This window comes from Ictidomys tridecemlineatus, chromosome 3 (genome assembly GCF_052094955.1).
Source record: "Ictidomys tridecemlineatus isolate mIctTri1 chromosome 3, mIctTri1.hap1, whole genome shotgun sequence".
NCBI lineage: Eukaryota > Metazoa > Chordata > Mammalia > Rodentia > Sciuridae > Ictidomys > Ictidomys tridecemlineatus.
The window spans coordinates 13,917,269-13,936,054 of NC_135479.1; the positions used below are offsets into that span (position 1 = coordinate 13,917,269).

Here is an 18,786-nt window from a genome sequence, read left to right on the forward strand (position 1 = left end):
GAAAACCCTGTAATCAATGTTATAGTTTTTGCTTTCAACCATGGTACATACTTTAAAAAGCTTAAGAGGAAAAATAGTCTTTTGTTTTTTGTTTTTTGTTTTTTTTTTGGTTCTAGAGGTTGAACCTAGGGGCATTGAGCCTTATCCTCAGCCATTTTGAGAAGGGATCGTGCTAAGTTGCATAGGGGTTTGCTAAATGGCTGAGGCTGGCCTTGAACTTGTGATCCTCTTGCCTCAGCCTCCCAAGTCACTGGGATTACAGATGTGCACTACTGCATCCAGCTACTGTTTTGCTTTTTAATTTACCCCAGCTCAGCTACTCACCCTCCCTTCCTTCCTTTCTTTCTTTCTTTCTTTCTTTCTTTCTTTCTTTCTTTCTTTCTTTCTTTCTTTCTTTCTTTCTTTCTTTCTTTCTTTCTTTTTCTTTCTTTCTTTCGTACTGGGAATTGAATTCAGGGGCATTAGACCACTGAGCCACCTCCTCAGTCTTATTTTGTATTTTATTTAGATACAGGGTCTCACTGAGGTGCTTAGCACCTCACTTTTGCTGAGTGTGGCTTTGATCTCACGACCCTCCCGCCTCAGCCTCCTGAGCTGCTGGGATTATAGGTGTGCACCAAAATGTTTGGCCTGAAATTTTTATTTATAACATATACAGTTTCAAACATTAAAAACAAAAAAACAAAACTGAGTGTAGCACGACAAATGCCCCGTGCATCCTTCACTTGGGTTCACCAATTTTTAAGCATTTTTGTCACCTTTGTGTGTGTGCTGTCTTGAATTTTTAAATATTCTTTTTGCTCAACAATTTGATAGTAAATTGCAGATATCATGACACTTCACCTCCAAATAATTCATGTTCTCAAACTCTATATAATGATATATTTTGTTTCAAATTTCCCTAGGTGCCCTTACTGTCATTTTACCTCCTCCTCCATTCAGCATTCACTCAAGGATCATGTTTTGCATATAGTTGACATCTCTTTAGTGCCTTTTAATTTAAAGCAGTTCTTTCACCCTCTGCAGGCAAGTTTCTTTGTGATAGTGACATTTTCTAGTTGTCCATCCAATGTCTTATTAAATGTCTGACCATTGGGATTTGTCTGGTTGTTTTCTACATGCATGGATTCAGTTTATATACCTTTGGCAGGAAAACTCTGTAAAGGGTGCTGTGTCCCCGGCACACCTCATCAGGAGGCACACCATGAATTTGTCCTGTTATTGATGGTGATCGGTTTGGTCACTTGATAAAGATAGTATCAGCCAAATTTCTTCCTTTGAAGCACACCCCCCACCTTTTTTGGTACTAGGGATGGAACCCAGGGGTGCTTTACCACTGATCTACATCCCCAGCCCTTTTTAAAATTTTGAGATAGGGTATCACTCAGTTGTTAAGGCTATCCTCGAATTTGTGATCCTCCTGCCTCAACCTCCCAAGTTGCTGGGATTTGGGATTGCAGATGTGTGCTACCACACTTGGCCAAGTGTTTTTCCTAAACACTAGGGGAGAAAGGACAATGTAGTAAAGAGCATAAACATAGGAGACAGGTGGGTTTGTGTTTTAGCTATAACTCTGGTATGGGCTCTTACCTTAGACAAGGCATTTAGCCTCTATAAGCATCTTTGAAAGGAAGTAATAATATTACCTACTTCACGGAGTTTATCTGAGGATAAAATGAGATAATGTATTTAAAAGTGCCCAGCATAATTCCTAGCATATAGAAGGCACTCTGAAAGCTAGCAGCTTTTGTGTTATTACTGGCATGAAAGGATAGGGCATGGGGGTAGATGGAATGTACCTTGTGAGTAAGTAGCCTTATGCTGGATTGGGAAGTATTGCAGATAAAAGGGTAAAGTCTTGGTGTGTTTGGCAGTTCATTGTCTTCTTTCCTTTCTTCTGGAGATAGAACCCAGGGCTTCATGCATGCTAAGGCTCTCTACCACTGAGCTATACTGCCAGTCCCTTGTACACATGTGCATGTGTGCGTATGAAACAAGGGACTGGCTGTGTGTGTGTGTGTGTGTGTGTGTGTGTGTGTGTGTGTATTTAATTTTATTTTAACTTTTTGGTACTAGGGATTGAATTAAGGGGCACTTTACCCCTGAGCTACATCCCCAGTCCTTTTTATTTTTTTATTTTGAGACTGGATCTTGCTAAATTTCTGGGTTTGGCCTTGAATTTTATTTTATTTTTTTATTTTATTTTTTTTAAAGAGAAAGTGAGAGAGGGGGACAGAGAGAGAGAGAGAGAGAGAGAGAGAGAATCTTAACATTTATTTATTTTTTTCTTAGTTCTCGGCGGACACAACATCTTTGTTGGTATGTGGTGCTGCTGAGGATCGAACCCGGGCCGCACGCATGCTAGGCGAGCGCGCTACCGCTTGAGCCACATCCCAGCCCCTGGCCTTGAATTTTAGATCCTTGTATCTTAGCTTCCTGAGTCTCCCAGATTACAACAAACATGCATCATGATGCTTGGCTGGTTTCATAATATTTTAAAAATGACTATTAAATTCTTGCAGATTATTTAATTTTGCTGTGCTAATCATGGCTTATTATGTATAACTGTAGATAAGAGAATTAGATTTTATTACATGTAATGTATTAATTTATGCTGAATATGCAATTTCCTTGTTCCTATTTAGCAATGCTGAGTTGTCCCTCTACCTGTAAATACCAGTTAGAAATAGGGGAGCATATTATATTATTTCCCCTTTAGAAATACACATTACATTTAGAATTCTTACAAAGTCTTGAAGTAAAATTATTCCTTTCAGAATTAAAAATAAAAATTTAGGTGTTGACTCTGAAGAATCATCAGTAACTTCTGGCAGTTAACTCTGGCATGACTTCATTCCTAGATCTCCACCCTCTGCAAGCATTTTGTTCACGGGTGTCACTAGTTCAACACATATTGTTTACTTCTGCAATACTGAAGTCACAATCTTTGTTCTAAAGAAGTTAACAAATGAACTCAGGGCACATGAACAATTGTAATAAAATGTGTTGATGCCACGATGGAGGGCTGTCCCCTCTGGTCAAAGAAGCACAGTGCCAGCAGGCCTAGGGTAGCACAGACCACGGAGGTGACGCACTTTTGTTTTTGGTACTGGGAATTGAACTCAGAAGAGCTCTACCACTGAACTACATACCCAGCTCTTTTTTCTTTTTAGATAGGTCTCACCATTGCTAGGCTGGCCTCCAACTGGTGATGCTCTTTCCTCAGTGGAGGTAACATTTGAGTGGGACTTTGGAAAATGCCTTAGGTTTCTCAAAACTTTAGCAAAGTAAGGCAGTATCTATTTAAACTGTATAGACAGATTGGGTGTGGTGGGTCACACTGTAATCTCAGCAGTTTGGGAGGCTGAGGTGGGCGGATCACAAGTTGGAGGCTACCCTTAGCAGTTTAGCAAGGTTCTAAGCAACTTAGTGAGACCCTGTCTCAAAATAAATAAATAAAAGGGCTGGGGTAATGTGGCTCAGTGGTTAAACACCCCTGGATTCAATTCCTGGTACCAGAAATAAAACAACACACACACACACACACACACACACACACACACACACACACACACCCACCCCTCATAGGGTTTTTTGATTTTAAAAATTAAGAAATTAATTAAACAAATACAGATTGTGACAACAGTGCATATTTTAAAAATTCAGGCATGTAGAACATTCCCTGCGGCAGTTAACACATGATGAGCACTTACAGCCAGTTCATTTAGAGTTCTAAGAGGGCATCCCAGTGAGAGACTTTTCGGTTACAGAATACAGTCCCCAAGAACGGCTAGGTCCTTTAAATTAAAGCATCTGTGCATAGCAACAGAATTCATCTATTAAAACAATAACCTGAGGTTGGGGCTGTGGCTCAGTGGTAAAGCACTTGCCTAGCATGTGTGTGGCGCTGGGTTCGATTCTCAGTACCACATATAAATTAATGAAGTAAAGGTCCATCAACAACAACAACAACAAAAAGATAATAACTTGGTAGGTGGTTCAGAGTCCTTGCCATTCAGGCTGAGGTTCACTCCCTCAACCAAGACTGTGCTGGAAATTCATTCATAAGTTGTTACTCTTTGGTTCTCTTTCAGGCAGACCACATTCCTTCTTTTTTTTTGGGTAGGCTTATTAAGGTCTTTGATTAAACTTCAACTTCCTTTTACATCAGTCTTTTCCTAATCTTGCCTCCTGGGGCAACTTTTTCCTTCCCTTGCTTGAGTTTCCACGAAAGCCCTACATTTTCTTGGTATGAGGAATATCCAATTTCTTTAAAGCAGCAGTTTTCAAATTTGGCTGTACATCAGAATTATCTGGGGAGAAAGATGGAAATACAGTTTGCTAAGCTGCTCCTGGGTTGTATAAATTTGGGTTGTATTCGGAGAATGCTTAAAGGATGACTTAGCAGCATCTCTACTGCAGTCTTAGGAAGGATTGTTTTAAGGCAACTTCTCAAACTTTAATGAGTGCATGAATCACCTGAAGATTTTGAGAAACCAGATCCAATTAGTAGACTTGTGTGGGGCCTGAAATTCTGAATCTGTCTCAACATCATTTTGAGTAGCAAGGCTTGAAGGAAACTCCTGGAATTTCAGCTAATGTTTATTGATTTTTACACATCTGGATCTCAAGGGAGAATAAACTTTCTATGTCATAGTTGATTTTCAAAGTGGGGTCCCCTGGGCTGGGGGTGTGGCTCAGTGGTAGAGCACATAGCTTGCCTGGCATGGCCAAGGCCCTGGGATTCCATCCTCAGTGCTTAAAAAAAACGTAGTCCCCAGAACAGCACACTTAATATCCTGAAAATTGTCAGATTCAGATTCTCAGACTCCATCCTTTATCTATTTTAATCAGTCAGCACTCCAGTGGTCCCCATGAGGAACACTGTTCTAGGGTTTCTTACATAGTCCTTTATTTCCTTACAGAGAAGTCAAAACACATTTCTAACATTTGCAAACAATGTAAAGGCACCATTTTTATATAATTGTGGACTAGCACTTCAAAACTACTGATTCTTTCAATGTTTATTAAGTAATATAAATTATGTGACACTTTTTTTTTTTATGTACTTGGGATTGAACCCAGGGGCACTCAGCCACTGAGCCATACCCCAACACTTTTTTGTTCTTGCTGTATTTTAGTTAGAGACAGGGTCTCCCAGAGTTGCCTAGCGCCTCGCCATTGCTGAGACTGGCTTTGATCCTCCCGACTCAGCCTCCGAGCAGCTGGGATTACAGGCGTGTGGAGTCACGCCAGGCACGACACTTTTTAATATAAACAAGATAAAACTCTCAACCTTTGAGGAGATTATATTCTAGTGATGTTGTTAGCTACCGGGTCATCTATGTATCCATCCACAAGCAGTAGAAAAACTATTTACATGGTTTTAAATTGTTGAACCTTTTGTTTCAATGTCTTTAAGACTGATCCATGTTGATATATGTAGCACTAAAGCCCTCAGGACTGCTCAATAGTATTCTAGCAAATGAATGTGCCACATTTTAATCATTTTCTTGCTGGTGGACATTTTGATTGTTTTCAGCTTGGTTGTTTCTTTGGTTTATAAATATCAAATGTTCTGCATGTGCGTGCGGAAGGATACTTTCCCCAAAGGTATTTTTCAAATAGTGGGCTGCAACCAACTTTTTAAAAAAGTAGGGCTGGGGCTGTAGCCCAGTGGCAGGGGGCTTGCTTAGCAGGTGTGAGGCCCTGGGTTCAATCCTTAGCATCACACAGAGATAAATGAGTAAAATAAATGCATGCTGTCCATCTACAACTACAAAATAAATAAATAAATAAATAAAAAATAAAATAAAATAAAAAGTAATGGAGGGGGGCTGGGGATGTGGCTCAAGCGGTAACGCGCTCGTCTGGTATGCGCGGGGCGCTGGGTTCGAGCCTCAGCACCACATAAAATAAAAAATAAAGATGTTGTGTCCTCCGAAAACTGAAAAATAAAATAAATAAATAAAAAGTAATGGAGGGGCTGTAGCTGTGGCTCAGTTGTAGAGCTCTCACCTAGCACATGCGAGACCCTGGGTTTGATCCTCAGCACCACATAAAAAAATAAATAAAATAAAGGTATTGTGTCCAACTACAACTAAAAATACATTTAAAAAAAAGTAATGGAGCAGTAGGTTAGGAGAGAAGAGATTATTGTAAGGCATATAGGAAGCCGGGGGTGTTGTCATGCCTGTAATTCTGGCTGGCACACTCTCTAATACCAACTATTTGGGAAGCTGAGGCAGGAAGATTGCATGTTGGAGTCAGCCTGGGCAATTTTGCAAGACTGTCTCCCCGCCAAAAAAAAAAAAAGTACCTCAGGGTGTAGCTCAGTTGTAGAATGCTTGTTTAGCAAGTGTGAAGTCCTGGGTTCGGTTTCAAGTAATGCAAAAATAAATAAGTAGTGTTTTGTAGAACTTTGGTTTTCAGTGGTATTTATACTGGATTAAGATGTGAAATGTGTTTCCTACTGTGATCATGAGCAAACAAGTTTGCAGGCTGTTTTCTCCGGGTTATATATAAGGTTTACACCTGATTAGCTAGAATTGTGATACCTCTTGATAATATAAACTGGTAGTTTACTGATGTTTCTGGTGTTCTGTGTCCTTCCCAATAGTTTATTTGGTTGTTACCTTAAAATTTTTGTTCTTTGGCGAGTATGAAGCCATATCTCATTGTGTTTATTGTGTTTTACTTGCCTTTTCCTGTTAACTAGTGAGGTGGAGGTAATCCTTTTTTTTTTTTTTTTAAATACCAGGATTGAACCCAGGTGCGTTTAACCACTGAACCACGCCCCCAGCCTTACTTATTTTTTGAGTCGGGTCTCATTAAGTTGCTTAGAGCCTCACTAAGTTGCTGAAGCTGGCTCTGAATTTAATTTTCTTTTAAATTAAGAGAAAAATATAATTAGATTAGTGATGAAAACAGTGACAACTATAACACTTAGTTAATTAATTAATTAAAAAATATTTTCTTAGTTGTAGATGGACACAGTATTATTTATTTATTTCTTTATTTTTTATGTGGTGCTGAGGATTGAACCCAGTGCCTCACACATGCGAGGCAAGTACTCTGCCACTGAGCCACAATCCCAGCCCCATTTAAAAAAAAAAAATTATTTATTTTAGTTGTAGTGGGACACAGTACCTTTATTTATTTTTATGTGGTGCTGAAGATCGAACCCAGAGCCTTGCACATGCTAGGCGGGTGCTCTACCTCTGAGCCACAACCCCAACCCTGATATTTAAAAATATATTTCTGTGTGTTGCTACGGGAAAAATATACTTCTGTGAGTAGTCAGAATGACTTCACTTGCTAATTATCAGGAGTGGAGAGCCTTAAGTGGTTTAATTTTATGTTCTTTTATTTCCTGTGATCCATGCTTAGTTCTATAAGCCTGAATCTTTGATTTGATGTAATCCACCTTATATTTATATTCATACAGGATTATCAGTATTCATTATTAGGAACATTTTATTGATTTAAACATTAATGCTCCTTCCCCCCCCCCCCTTTTTTATGGTTCTGGAGATCAAACCCAGGGCTTGTGGATAGTTGGCATGCACTGTACCAATGAGCTCTACATCTCCAGCACCTGAATATTAAATTAATATTCTTGGCCATTTACATAAATATTGCCCAGTATTTTCTTTTAAACTATTATAAAATACATCCATGAGATATTTAAAAACATATAAAAAGGTTAAAAAATTAATTTTTGTTCTTTTCCTGTCCCACATTTCTTCCTATAAACAAATACTTTTAAATGAGTCTGCTGGGCATGATGGCACATACCCGTAATCCCAGTGACTTGGGAGGCTGAGGCAGGAAGATCACAAGTTTGAGGCCCACATCAGCAACTTAGTGAGACCCTGTCTCCAAATAAAAAATAAAAAGGACTGGGGATGTGGCTCAGTGATAAAGTGCCTCTGGGTTTAATCCCCAGCGTTGCCCTCCCCCCCCCACACACAAAAAAAGATTCTTACATGACCTCCATAGACAAATATTCTATCATTGTTCCCATCTTCTTTTTTTCCCTGTCCCTGTTTACTCAGATAACATCATTCTACTAACTTTTTTGTAACTGTCTGTTTCTTCTATTTATTCACAGATATTCACACTCATTCACAGCTGCTCACCAGGGCTGGGTCCTCTCCATGTGGTCTTGACCCACCCTCTGAGCAAGAGAATTGGGACTGGTTTGGGGGTATCCTGTCCAAGTGTGCACAGGACACCACGGTTTCCAGTACAACAAGTTAAACTAGTGCTGGGTGCAGTGGAACACATCTATAATCCCAGCTACTTGGCTTTGAGAGTTTGAGGCCAGTCTTGGCAATTTAAGGAGACCCTGTCTCAAAATAAAAAAGGGTAGAGGATGTTGCTCATTGGTAGAGCTGCCCTGCCTTCAATCCTCAGTTCCAAAAAATAAAAAAATAGAAGATCGTTTTGTTTTGGCTTGTGGGAAATTTACCTTATGTTTTTCAGATGCTAGATTTGATTTCCTTGTGTAGTAGGTCATCATTCATTTAACTACTGATGCATACTTAGGTTAAAAAGAAAAACTCCACAAAAGTTTAGCTTTTATAAACCATAAAATAATTGTACAAGAATGAATTTAATGTTAATTGATGTCTTTAAAATTACTCCTGAAAATTAGGAATATGTTTACCATTCCTCAGAAAGTATAGTAACAAGAAGTAGTAGCTAGGTGTGGTGCTCACACGTGTAATCCCAGTGACTTGGGAGTCTAAGGCAGGAGGATCCCAAGTTTGAGGCCAACTTTAGCAACTTAGTGAGACCCTTGTCTTATAAAGAAAAAAAAGACTGGGGATATAGTTCAGTGTTGGAGCACTGGGTTCAATAACTAGTGCTGGGTTCAGTAACCAGTACTCTAAGATAAATAAGTAAACAATAAAACAATTGTAATAATATAGGCAGTAATTTAGGAATAACTTGTTACTTTTAATGAGTTTTCACATTTATAAAGCAGGGCTGTTTGTAATATTTCACAGACGTGTTCAGAGGATTACGTAAAATACATGTATATGTGTCACAGGCTAATCTCTCTATTGTATATAGTGATACATTGATATGCCTATATATGGCTGGGCCTCACATCTCATAAACTGGGGACTGGGTGACTAAAAGTTAACTGATTGCTTAACTGCCTGTCCCTAGACAAGATATTTTTTCCTCCCAGTGTTGGAAGTCCTCTTCTGGCTTCTTCCTTTCTACTTTCCTTCCTGCCTCTGCCCTGAGGCTGTGCTTCACTTTGGGACTCCTGTCAGGAAGGACTCTGGCAGTCTACATGGTAAACTTGCTTCAGGTTGAGGGGGGTTTCTGTTTTGCAGCTGATGCTATGTAAGCTCTATTGTCCCCTACTCTTGTCATCTTTTTTTTAGATGTGATGGACCTTTATTTTATTCATTTATTTATATGTGCCTCACACATGCTAGGCAAGTACTCCACCGCTGAGCCACAACCCCGGCCCCATATGCTTGTCATCTTATCTGTAGATGTTTTTTCTTTATGCTCTCATATAAAGAGTAAAAAGTATCTTTCACAAGTAACATTTATTTTTACTATAAACCAGTTAATCCCTCTAGGGATTGAGAACTGATTATAATTGAATTTATTTATTTATTTTTTGGTACTGGGGATTGAACTCAGGGACACTTCGACCACTGAGCCACATCCCCAGCCTATTTTGTATTTGTGAGACAGGGTCTCTCTGAGTTGCTTAGCACCTTGCCGATTCTGAGGCTGGCTTTGAATTTTGATTCTCCTGCCTCGGCCTCCTGAGCCTCTGGGATTACAGGCATGCGCCATGATGCCCAGCTATAATTAAATATTTTTTTATGTATGATTTGGAATCTAGTGAGAAAGATAATTTAGATTTTTCTATAGACTTAAGATTGAAAGCTAAAATTAGAGCTTCCTGGTATTCTTATTATTGTTGATGCTAAGATTGAACCCAGGGCCTCGTGGATGCTAGGCAAGTTCTATGACACCGAGCTCCACCCCCAAACCCTATTCTTGGTATTTTGAGAATTGATGATGTAATAGAAGCATACTTATCTATTTTTTGAGGTATGTGTTCAAAGAGGAAAAATTGGAGAACCCAAAATTTGTAGAAGTGATGTACTAATTTATAATGATACTGTTTCTTTATTTACAGGTAGGCGAAAACCAAGAGTACATCGGCCTCGTTCTCCAATATTAGAAGAAAAAGACATCCCACCCCTTGAATTTCCCAAGTCCTCTGAGGATTTAATGGTGCCTAATGAGCATATAATGAATGTTATTGCCATTTATGAGGTACTGCGGAACTTTGGCACTGTTTTAAGATTATCTCCTTTTCGCTTTGAGGACTTTTGTGCTGCTCTGGTGAGCCAAGAGCAGTGCACACTCATGGCAGAGATGCACGTTGTGCTTTTGAAAGCCGTTCTGCGTGAAGAAGATACTTCCAATACTACCTTTGGACCTGCTGATCTGAAAGATAGCGTCAATTCCACGCTGTATTTCATAGACGGGATGACGTGGCCCGAGGTGCTGCGTGTGTACTGTGAGAGTGATAAGGAGTACCATCATGTTCTTCCTTACCAAGAAGCCGAGGACTATCCTTACGGACCAGTAGAGAACAAAATCAAAGTTCTGCAGTTTCTAGTCGATCAGTTTCTTACGACAAATATTGCTCGTGAGGAGTTGATGTCTGAAGGGGTGATCCAGTATGATGACCATTGTAGAGTTTGTCACAAACTTGGGGATTTGCTTTGCTGCGAGACGTGTTCAGCCGTATACCATTTGGAATGTGTGAAGCCACCTCTTGAGGAGGTGCCAGAGGATGAATGGCAGTGTGAAGTGTGTGTAGCACACAAGGTGCCTGGTGTGACTGATTGTGTTGCTGAAATCCAAAAAAATAAACCATATATTCGACACGAACCTATTGGATATGATAGAAGCCGGAGGAAATACTGGTTCTTAAACCGAAGACTCATAATGTAAGTAAATCTGGTTGTAACTTTTATATGTATCAAAATTAAACCATTTTCTTTCATCATTGATGTAGCAGGGTTATATTACTGATGTGGTCTAAACTTTTGTAAACACTGAGTTGTAGTTCATTTGAAGTTTAAGTGCATTAACACAGTTGAAAATTATAAAGAGGAGTGTATAAAGTTACAAATGCTTACCATTGTTTTAGAAGCCCAGGCTTGGAAATAGAATGTTCCTGGGTGGAATGCCACTGTGGGCCTTCCTTGGGGCCTGTGGAAGTAATTTGTACCCTAATTTTGTTGGTAGGATTCTTTTCTGGCTCTCTCTCTTATTTTTACCATATTTGTGTTAAATGGAACAGCATGAGCAAGCCTCACTGTCTAGGGAAAGGTCAACTTTGCCATTGCTGTTGCAGTCTCCCAGGAGGAGATATCCCAACAGACCGGGGTCATAAACTGCCTTCAGGTTTCTGTGAGTTCAAGAGCTCTTTTGGGTTTTTTTTTTTAAGCAAGGTCAGGAAAACACTGGTGGGTTTTCTCAGGGCGTTGGGCGTGGTTGAGTTTGGGGCTTGTGAAGTCTACAAAAGCCTTCCAGTTCTCAGAAATAGGTGAGATCTGAAAATCTGTGATGGAATGAAATAATGTCAGAGCAGGACATGGAGGGGAGAACCTAAACTCCATCAGTTTTGCTGTGGAAAAATCTGAACCCATTTTGATTCTTGATCTTTTAGTGGGTGACTGGTTTGGACTTAGCTGGAGGCTATGGAATCTTCTCTGCCCGAGTTGTGTAGGCGTGCAGTGATTGCCCTTGTGTGGGTCTGTGTTCATCCAGTGGCTGCTTTGTGGGCATTTTCCACCCACACTGATGTCCTTGGTTCTGAGAGGTCTCCTGATGACTTCTTCCCCTCCTTTTCCCTGTTGTATTTGCCTTGATTTATCATTGCATTGAACGTTGGACTGCTTTTCTGATTTTTTTTTTCTTTTCAGTTTCTCTCTTTCTCTCTCTCTTTTTTCCTGTCCCCTCCTTGGGGTGTGTGTGTTGATCAATATTTCTAGAAGATTTTCTTACATTGTTCTCCCAGTCCTACTATTTGGTTTCTCTTTTCTGCTACCATGTTTTTCCATGTTTTTATTTTAAGAGCGCTTTTGTTCTTAGAATCTTCCTATTTGGAAATATAACAGTCCTGTTTTTCTTTTCTGTTTGTCCTGGTGATTGAACTCAAGGCACTCAACCTGAGTTGGGGATTTGCTTTGCTGTGAGACATGTTCAGCCGTATACCATTTGGAATGTGTGAAGCCACCTCTTGAGGAGGTGCTAGAGGATGAATGGCACTGAGCCACATCCCCAGCCCTATTTTATATTTTATGTAGACAGGGTCTCACTGAGTTGCTAAGTGCCTCACCATTGCTGAGGCTGGCTTAGAACTTGTAGTCCTCCTGTCACAGCCACCTGAGCTGCTGAGATTACAGGCATGCACCACTTTGCCTGGCAACAGTCCTGTTTTTGTTTCAGAGACATGTTATTCTCTCTTGACTTTTCTTGGGATGTTAATCATAGTCCCCCACCTTTGTTTAATCCATTTCTTCTAAATCGCTTCTTTCTATTGTTGATTTGGTGTATCTCTTCCATCCTCAGAAGTCTAAGGATAAAAAATAGATGATTTCTCCTTCTGATTAACATGGTAGGACTACATAGCTAATTGGGGAAGCGCTGAACAAGTGGTTGGGACTTAACAATTTTGGGTTTATCCATGTGGTGACTTTCCCAGTTCCTTTAATTGGTGTCCATATTCTTAGCTTTCTCTGGTTGGTGGCCCAAAGAGCCTCTTCCAGTGTGCTAGTTGGTGCAAGCAGGTGTGACTGATGGCATTCTGGTAGCCAAGTGATGAAAGAAAGCAGGCTGCATTTTTGGTGCATGTAGCATTTTCTGTTGCCCTTAAAGCCTAATTTTGTAACCAGTACCTTTGTTCACCTGAGTGTGGTGTCTCCTAATCCAGAGAACCTCATGTTTACCTCCCATGGAGACAAGACTTTTAGTGGATTAAAAAGGAGAGATGGTCTAGGGATCTGCTCCTTTAACCACTTTCACCTAGTTTTCTTTGCATGTGCAGTGCCTTTTGAGGGACTGGGAATGTGAATTGGGCTAGTTTGAGATTGGGCGTTCTTGGCTTTTCACTTTGGCAGTAATCACTTATCCATCTGTTTCAATTTTTTGTTGTTGTTGTTGTCTCTCTTCTTTTCCCTGTCCTTAGGAGTTTGTCTCCCCTGACCCCCATAGTCCGGGGGATTGAACTCAGGGACACTCTACCACACAGCTATATCCTCAGCTCCTTTTTTTTTAAAAAAAAAAAAAGAGGAGAGGGAGAGGGAGGGAGGGAGGGAGGGAGGGAGAGGGAGAGAGAGAGAGAGAGAGAGAATATTTTTTTTAATATTTATTTTTCAGTTCTCGGCAGACACAACATCTTTGTTGGTATGTGGTGCTGAGGATCGAACCCGGGCCGCACGCATGCCAGGCGAGCGCGCTACTGCTTGAGCCACATCCCCAGCCCCCCTCAGCTCCTTTTTAATTTTTTTATTTTGAGATAGTTCTTGTTAAGATGTGCAGGCTGGCATTAAACCTGGAATCCTTCTCCCTTGGCCCCTGAGGAGCTGGGATAGTGGTCCTGTGCCATTGCACCCAGAGAGTTTATGTGTTTGAAAACATTTCTTTTTTCTTTTTTCTTATTTTGGTATGAGGGATTGAACTCAGGGGCACTCACTCACTGAGCCACATCCCCAGCCTTATTTTGTATTTTATTAGAGACAAGGTGACACTGAGTTGCCTAGCGCCTCATTAAATTGCTGAGGCTTACTTTGAACTGGCGATGATCCTCCTGCCTCAGCCTCCCCAGGTGTTGGGATTACATGTATCAATTTTTAAATGAATATTTTTGTCTTTTTCAGTTTGGATTAGTGTTTTTTTTTTTTAATATGTGTAAATTTTTTTTTCTTCTTGTTGCCCAAGTTTTTGGTTTTATGTTTATTGTGCCTTTTCTTTTGAGTTTTTCTTCTAGTTTTGAGGAGGGAGTGTCTTGTTGTAGAGATGGTAGCAAAGAAACAAATCTTTGTTAACAGTGATTACAATGGAGAGATAACTGGAGCCACATTTTGGGTTGAAGTTTAATGCAGTATTGTCATTACAAGTGAAAATTCAATCACATTGTGTATCAGGGAGCCTGGTGCTTGTCAGCCTCTCTGTAGCCCTCCAGCGGTGCTCACTGAGTCTGCGCTGCGTTTCTCTGCTCCCGTGCTCTTCTTTCTTGTCCTGCTTCCTCAACCTTGCAGATGTTCATTTTTATTGCCTCTTTCTTTATTTATTTTTTTTAATATTTATTTTTTATTTTTATTTTTTTAAGGTGGACATAATATCTTTATTTTGTTTGTATGTGGTGCTGAGAATCGAACCCAGTGCCTCACGCATGCTAGGCGAGCCACATCCCCAGCCCTGCCTCTTTCTTTTCCACAGATGCCCTTTTCGGCCATATAGTGACCAAAGGTGCTTTGTCCTTGTAGGCTTTAAGGCTTTTTACACAGTTAGTAGTGGTTGAGGCCTTCCTTAGTTTTATTTTATTTTATTTATTTTTTTTTTTAAAGATAGAGTGAGAGAGAGGAGAGAGAGAGAGAGAGAGAGAGAGAGAGAGAGAGAGAGAGAGAGAGAGAGAGAGAGAATTTTTAATATTTATTTTTTAGTTCTCGGTGGACACAACATCTTTGTTGGTATGTGGTGCTGAGGATCGAACCCTGGGCCGCACGCATGCCAGGCCAGCGCGCTACCGCTTGAGCCACATCCCCAGCCCCTTCCTTAGTTTTAAAGACCTGTAAGTAGAATTAGTTGGTGGTGATTTAGTAATAATAATAGCCCAAAGCAATATTTATTGGGCACTAAATGTGTGCCTTACAGTGACCCGAACATTTTATGTACTTTTTTCATTAATCTTCACATAGACCAATAATGTAGATGGTTTGTTATTCTGCATTTTAAAGATGGAGTTAAATAACTTGCCCTTGGACTTGTCCAAGATCCTGTAGCAATTAGGAGATGGGACGGGATGTTTTTTTTCAGAGCCTGTTCGCAAGCGGGGGTGGGGGGGATATATTTTAATATTGTTTAATTGTCAGTGGACCTTTATTTTATTTATTTATATGTGGTGCTGAGAATTGAACCCAGTGCCTCCCACATGCCAGGCAAATGTTCTACCACTGAGCCACAGCTCCAGCCCCAAGAATATTTTTAATACCTAATTTCATACTGCATTTAGTTTTCAAATGGTCACTTTGAAAAGTCTGCAACTTGCATTGTTTTAACTGTTTAAATCAAAGCTTATACCTGGGGGAGACTACTGTAGTGGTTTTTGTTATATGTCCACTGAGTATTTCTGAGAGCTTTTAATTTAGAAATAAAGGCACTTTTAGAAAATATAAAGTAAGTGAAGAAGTATTCCAGAAAAATTGTGCTTCTTGATATATCACTGTCAGTGTATTAAACAGTATGTAGGAAAGAAAACTATGTACTGCTTTGAAGGTAGTTGAGTAAATGTGAGCTTCTGAAATACTGTGACACAAAGGACTTAAGAAGTCACCTTTTGCTGGGTATGGTGGCCATGTCTGTAATCCCAGAGTCTCAGGAGGGTAAGGCAGAAGGATTGCAAGTTTGAGGCCAGCCTTGGCAACTTAGTAAGGCCTTAAGCAACTTAGTGAGACCCTGTCTCAAAAAATAAAAAGACTAGGAATGTAGCTTGGTTGTAAAATGCCTTTGGTTCAATCCCCAGTATTTTTTTTCCACATTTTTTATCAATCCCTAGTATTAAAAATAAAAATTGTTACATTTTTAGGCACTTGTCTATGAATTTTTGGTACATTATTAATGAAGTTAAATATTCTACTCTTCTAAATTGAACAGTAAAATTATTCATTTGTTTCATAATAAAACTATTCATTATAAAATTGTTTTAAAAACTCAAAATTAGTCCTTAAAATCACCTTTCTTTCTCTTTTTTCAGTACTAGAGCTTGAACCCTGGGGTATGCTGAGCTGTGCCCCTGTCCCATTCTCTCTTGAGATAAGGTTTCAGTTGACAATGCTGGCCTCAAACTTGTGACCCTCCTGCTTCAGCCCCCTGAGTCTCTGGGGTCACAGACGTGTGCCACAGAGCCCCCAGTCAAATGGCCTTTCTTGGTGCCTAGTGAAGTGCACAGAATTGAATGATGATTTCAGACAAATAAGGATATCTCTTTTCATGCAGTGATGTAGTGAATATTTTCTGTGTAAAGTCAAATAGGAAACTTTAACATAGTTAGGATAATTAAGTGTTCTCTGTCAATAATTTCAGTAAACCTGGAAGATTATACATCTTTTTTTTTAAGTAAAAAAATTTTTTTAGTTGTAGATGCACACAATGCCTTTGTTTTATTTATTAGTTTTGGTGTTCAGGATGGTACCCAGTGCCTCACACATGCTAGGCAAGTGCTCTGCCACCGAGTCATTACCCCAGCCCAGTTTATACATCTTTAATGAAAATCTGATTAAAACTATTTCAAGTTATTTGTCCTCTTGTAGTAGATTATATGTGAACTCCTGTGAAAGTTTTAAAGCCATATACATTGCTAGGCAGTTTACAGTATGTGGAGGTTTAGTATATGCTTTTCTTGGAAGCCCAGGAACTTAAAATGATAAATCTCAGTGACCCTGTTGATCAAAGTAAGCGGTGACTGCCCAAAACAAGTCTCTGTCAGTGAACAATGTTTTAATTGTAATATTAACAGGTCATAGAAAAATTTCCATTTTTTATTGCCTTTATTTAATAAACCTTAAAATGTTATTTGCATATAATAAAAGAAAAGTTCTTATTTCCTGAGGTTTTCAGCAAATGACTTTAAGGCTGGTTTTAATTTATTGTGTAAGATGGCCCATCTTTCTTAAATGTTGCTTTCATCCTGACAGCCCCTTGCTCTGCTATTGGTACCAGATTAGATTACTACCTTCTTTCGCTCTCCATTCTGAATGCTATTATCTTGAACACAGCTTTTAAAACTCTGTTTTTTAATTTTCCAAATGAACTGAATTACATTTAAAAATATCATACAGCGGGGCTGGGGATGTGGCTCAAGCGGTAGCGCGCTCGCCGGGCATGCGTGCGGCCCGGGTTCGATCCTCAGCACCACATACCAACAAAGATGTTGTGTCCGCCAAAAACTAAGAAATGAATAAAAAAATTCCCTCTCTCTCTCTCTCTCTCTCTCTCCCCCCTTTAAAAAAAAATATCATACAGCTTTCTACCCACAACTTCCTATTCTAGCTACTTTCTTAATAGTTTTGGTTGCCATCAGACTTGTGCCTGAATCCCTTCTGGCCGTATCCAGTTCTGTATATCCAGCAACCTTCTGGATATGTCCACATCACAGGCACCTCAAAGATGACACATCTAAATAAAAATTTCTCAGTTTCTCCATTACCTGCTCTTCATTCAGTCTTCTCATCAAGAGAAGCTAGAAACCTGGGAATAATCTTTTGTGATATATTTGTTATACCTTTAATTATTATTGTCCTTATTTATTTATTAAAAAAATGTTTTAGTTGATGATCCTTTATTTATTTTTTTAAAAGAAATATTCTTTTTTTTTTAAGAGAGTGAGAGAGAATTTATAAATAAATAATAGTTATTTCTTAGTTATTGGCGGACACAACATCTTTGTCTGTATGTGGTGCTGAGGATCAAACCCAGGCCGCACGCATGCCAGGAGAGCGCGATACCACTTGAGCCACATCCCCAGCCTGATGATCCTTTATTTTATTTGTGTATTTATATGTGGTGCTGGGAATCAAATGCAGTGCCTCATGTGTACAAGGCAAGCACTCTACCACTGAGCTACAACTCCAGCCCCATCCTTATTTATTTATTTTTGGTGGTACTTAGGATTGAATTGAGGGGTGCTCCACACTCAAAACTTAAGTTTTGAATTTTTGAGACAGGATCTCACTAAATTGATGATGCTCTCAAACTTGAGGTTCTCCTGCATCAGCCCTCCAAGTTGCTGGGATTACAGGTGTGGGCCACTATGCCCAGCTGGATGCTTTTTAAAACAGCAGTTTGGTAAAGACTCCTTTTCCTCATAAGTTGAAAAACTTTTCAGTTACTTTCATTTGCCATTAGCAGATTTGAACTCTCAGCACAGGTCCTTAACTTTGTACACTTAAATCTCTTCCATATCCAAAACAATAAATAAAAGTCAACTAAAACACCTAAAAGCCTCTGGGATTATCTGTTTCTTAGAGCTTGCTTTTCCTGAACCCTTCTCCTTGCATCATGAAGTACTTTGAACACTAAGTCCACCTGTAGTTGTTTTAATGATAGAGAAATAATGGTAACTGATATTTTATTCATGAGGTATTGACACTATTCTGAGCACTTTACATAGCTGAACTTATTTAATCCTAACAACCAGCATATTGATACTAGAACTGTCACCTTGTTTAGCAGATGGAGAAGGAATAGAAGCTTTAAGTAATTTATTTACAAGATCACACAACTTGTAAGTGGTGGAATTAGAATTTGAACCCAGTCTGATTCCAGAATACGTATTCCTAGTACTACCTTGGACACTTGACTTGGTTTTTCTTCGATTGCTGAACTGCTAGTTAGCTGTATTAGTTTCTTAGTTTGTTGTAACAAAGTTCCACAAACAAGGTGGCTTAAAACAGAAATTTATGGTTAAATACTTATGGAGGCTAGAAGTCTAAAATTCAAGGTGCT

At 39.5% G+C, this 18,786-nt stretch overlaps 1 protein-coding gene and 1 non-coding gene across 17 annotated transcripts in view; both read left to right on the forward strand.

Moving 5' to 3' along the window:
• The window catches only part of Bptf (bromodomain PHD finger transcription factor), a 134,404-nt gene that overhangs the window by 23,624 nt on the left and 91,994 nt on the right, over window positions 1–18,786 (forward strand). For all 16 annotated transcript variants that reach the window (XM_078041853.1, XM_078041850.1, XM_078041851.1 and 13 more), the window contains exon 2: window positions 10,181–11,003. In XM_078041853.1, coding sequence (XP_077897979.1) covers window positions 10,181–11,003 — 823 coding nt within the window. The remainder of the gene's footprint in view (window positions 1–10,180; window positions 11,004–18,786) is intronic.
• On the forward strand, window positions 8,134–8,256 carry LOC120884651 (small Cajal body-specific RNA 23). Its single transcript, XR_005727073.1, has one exon.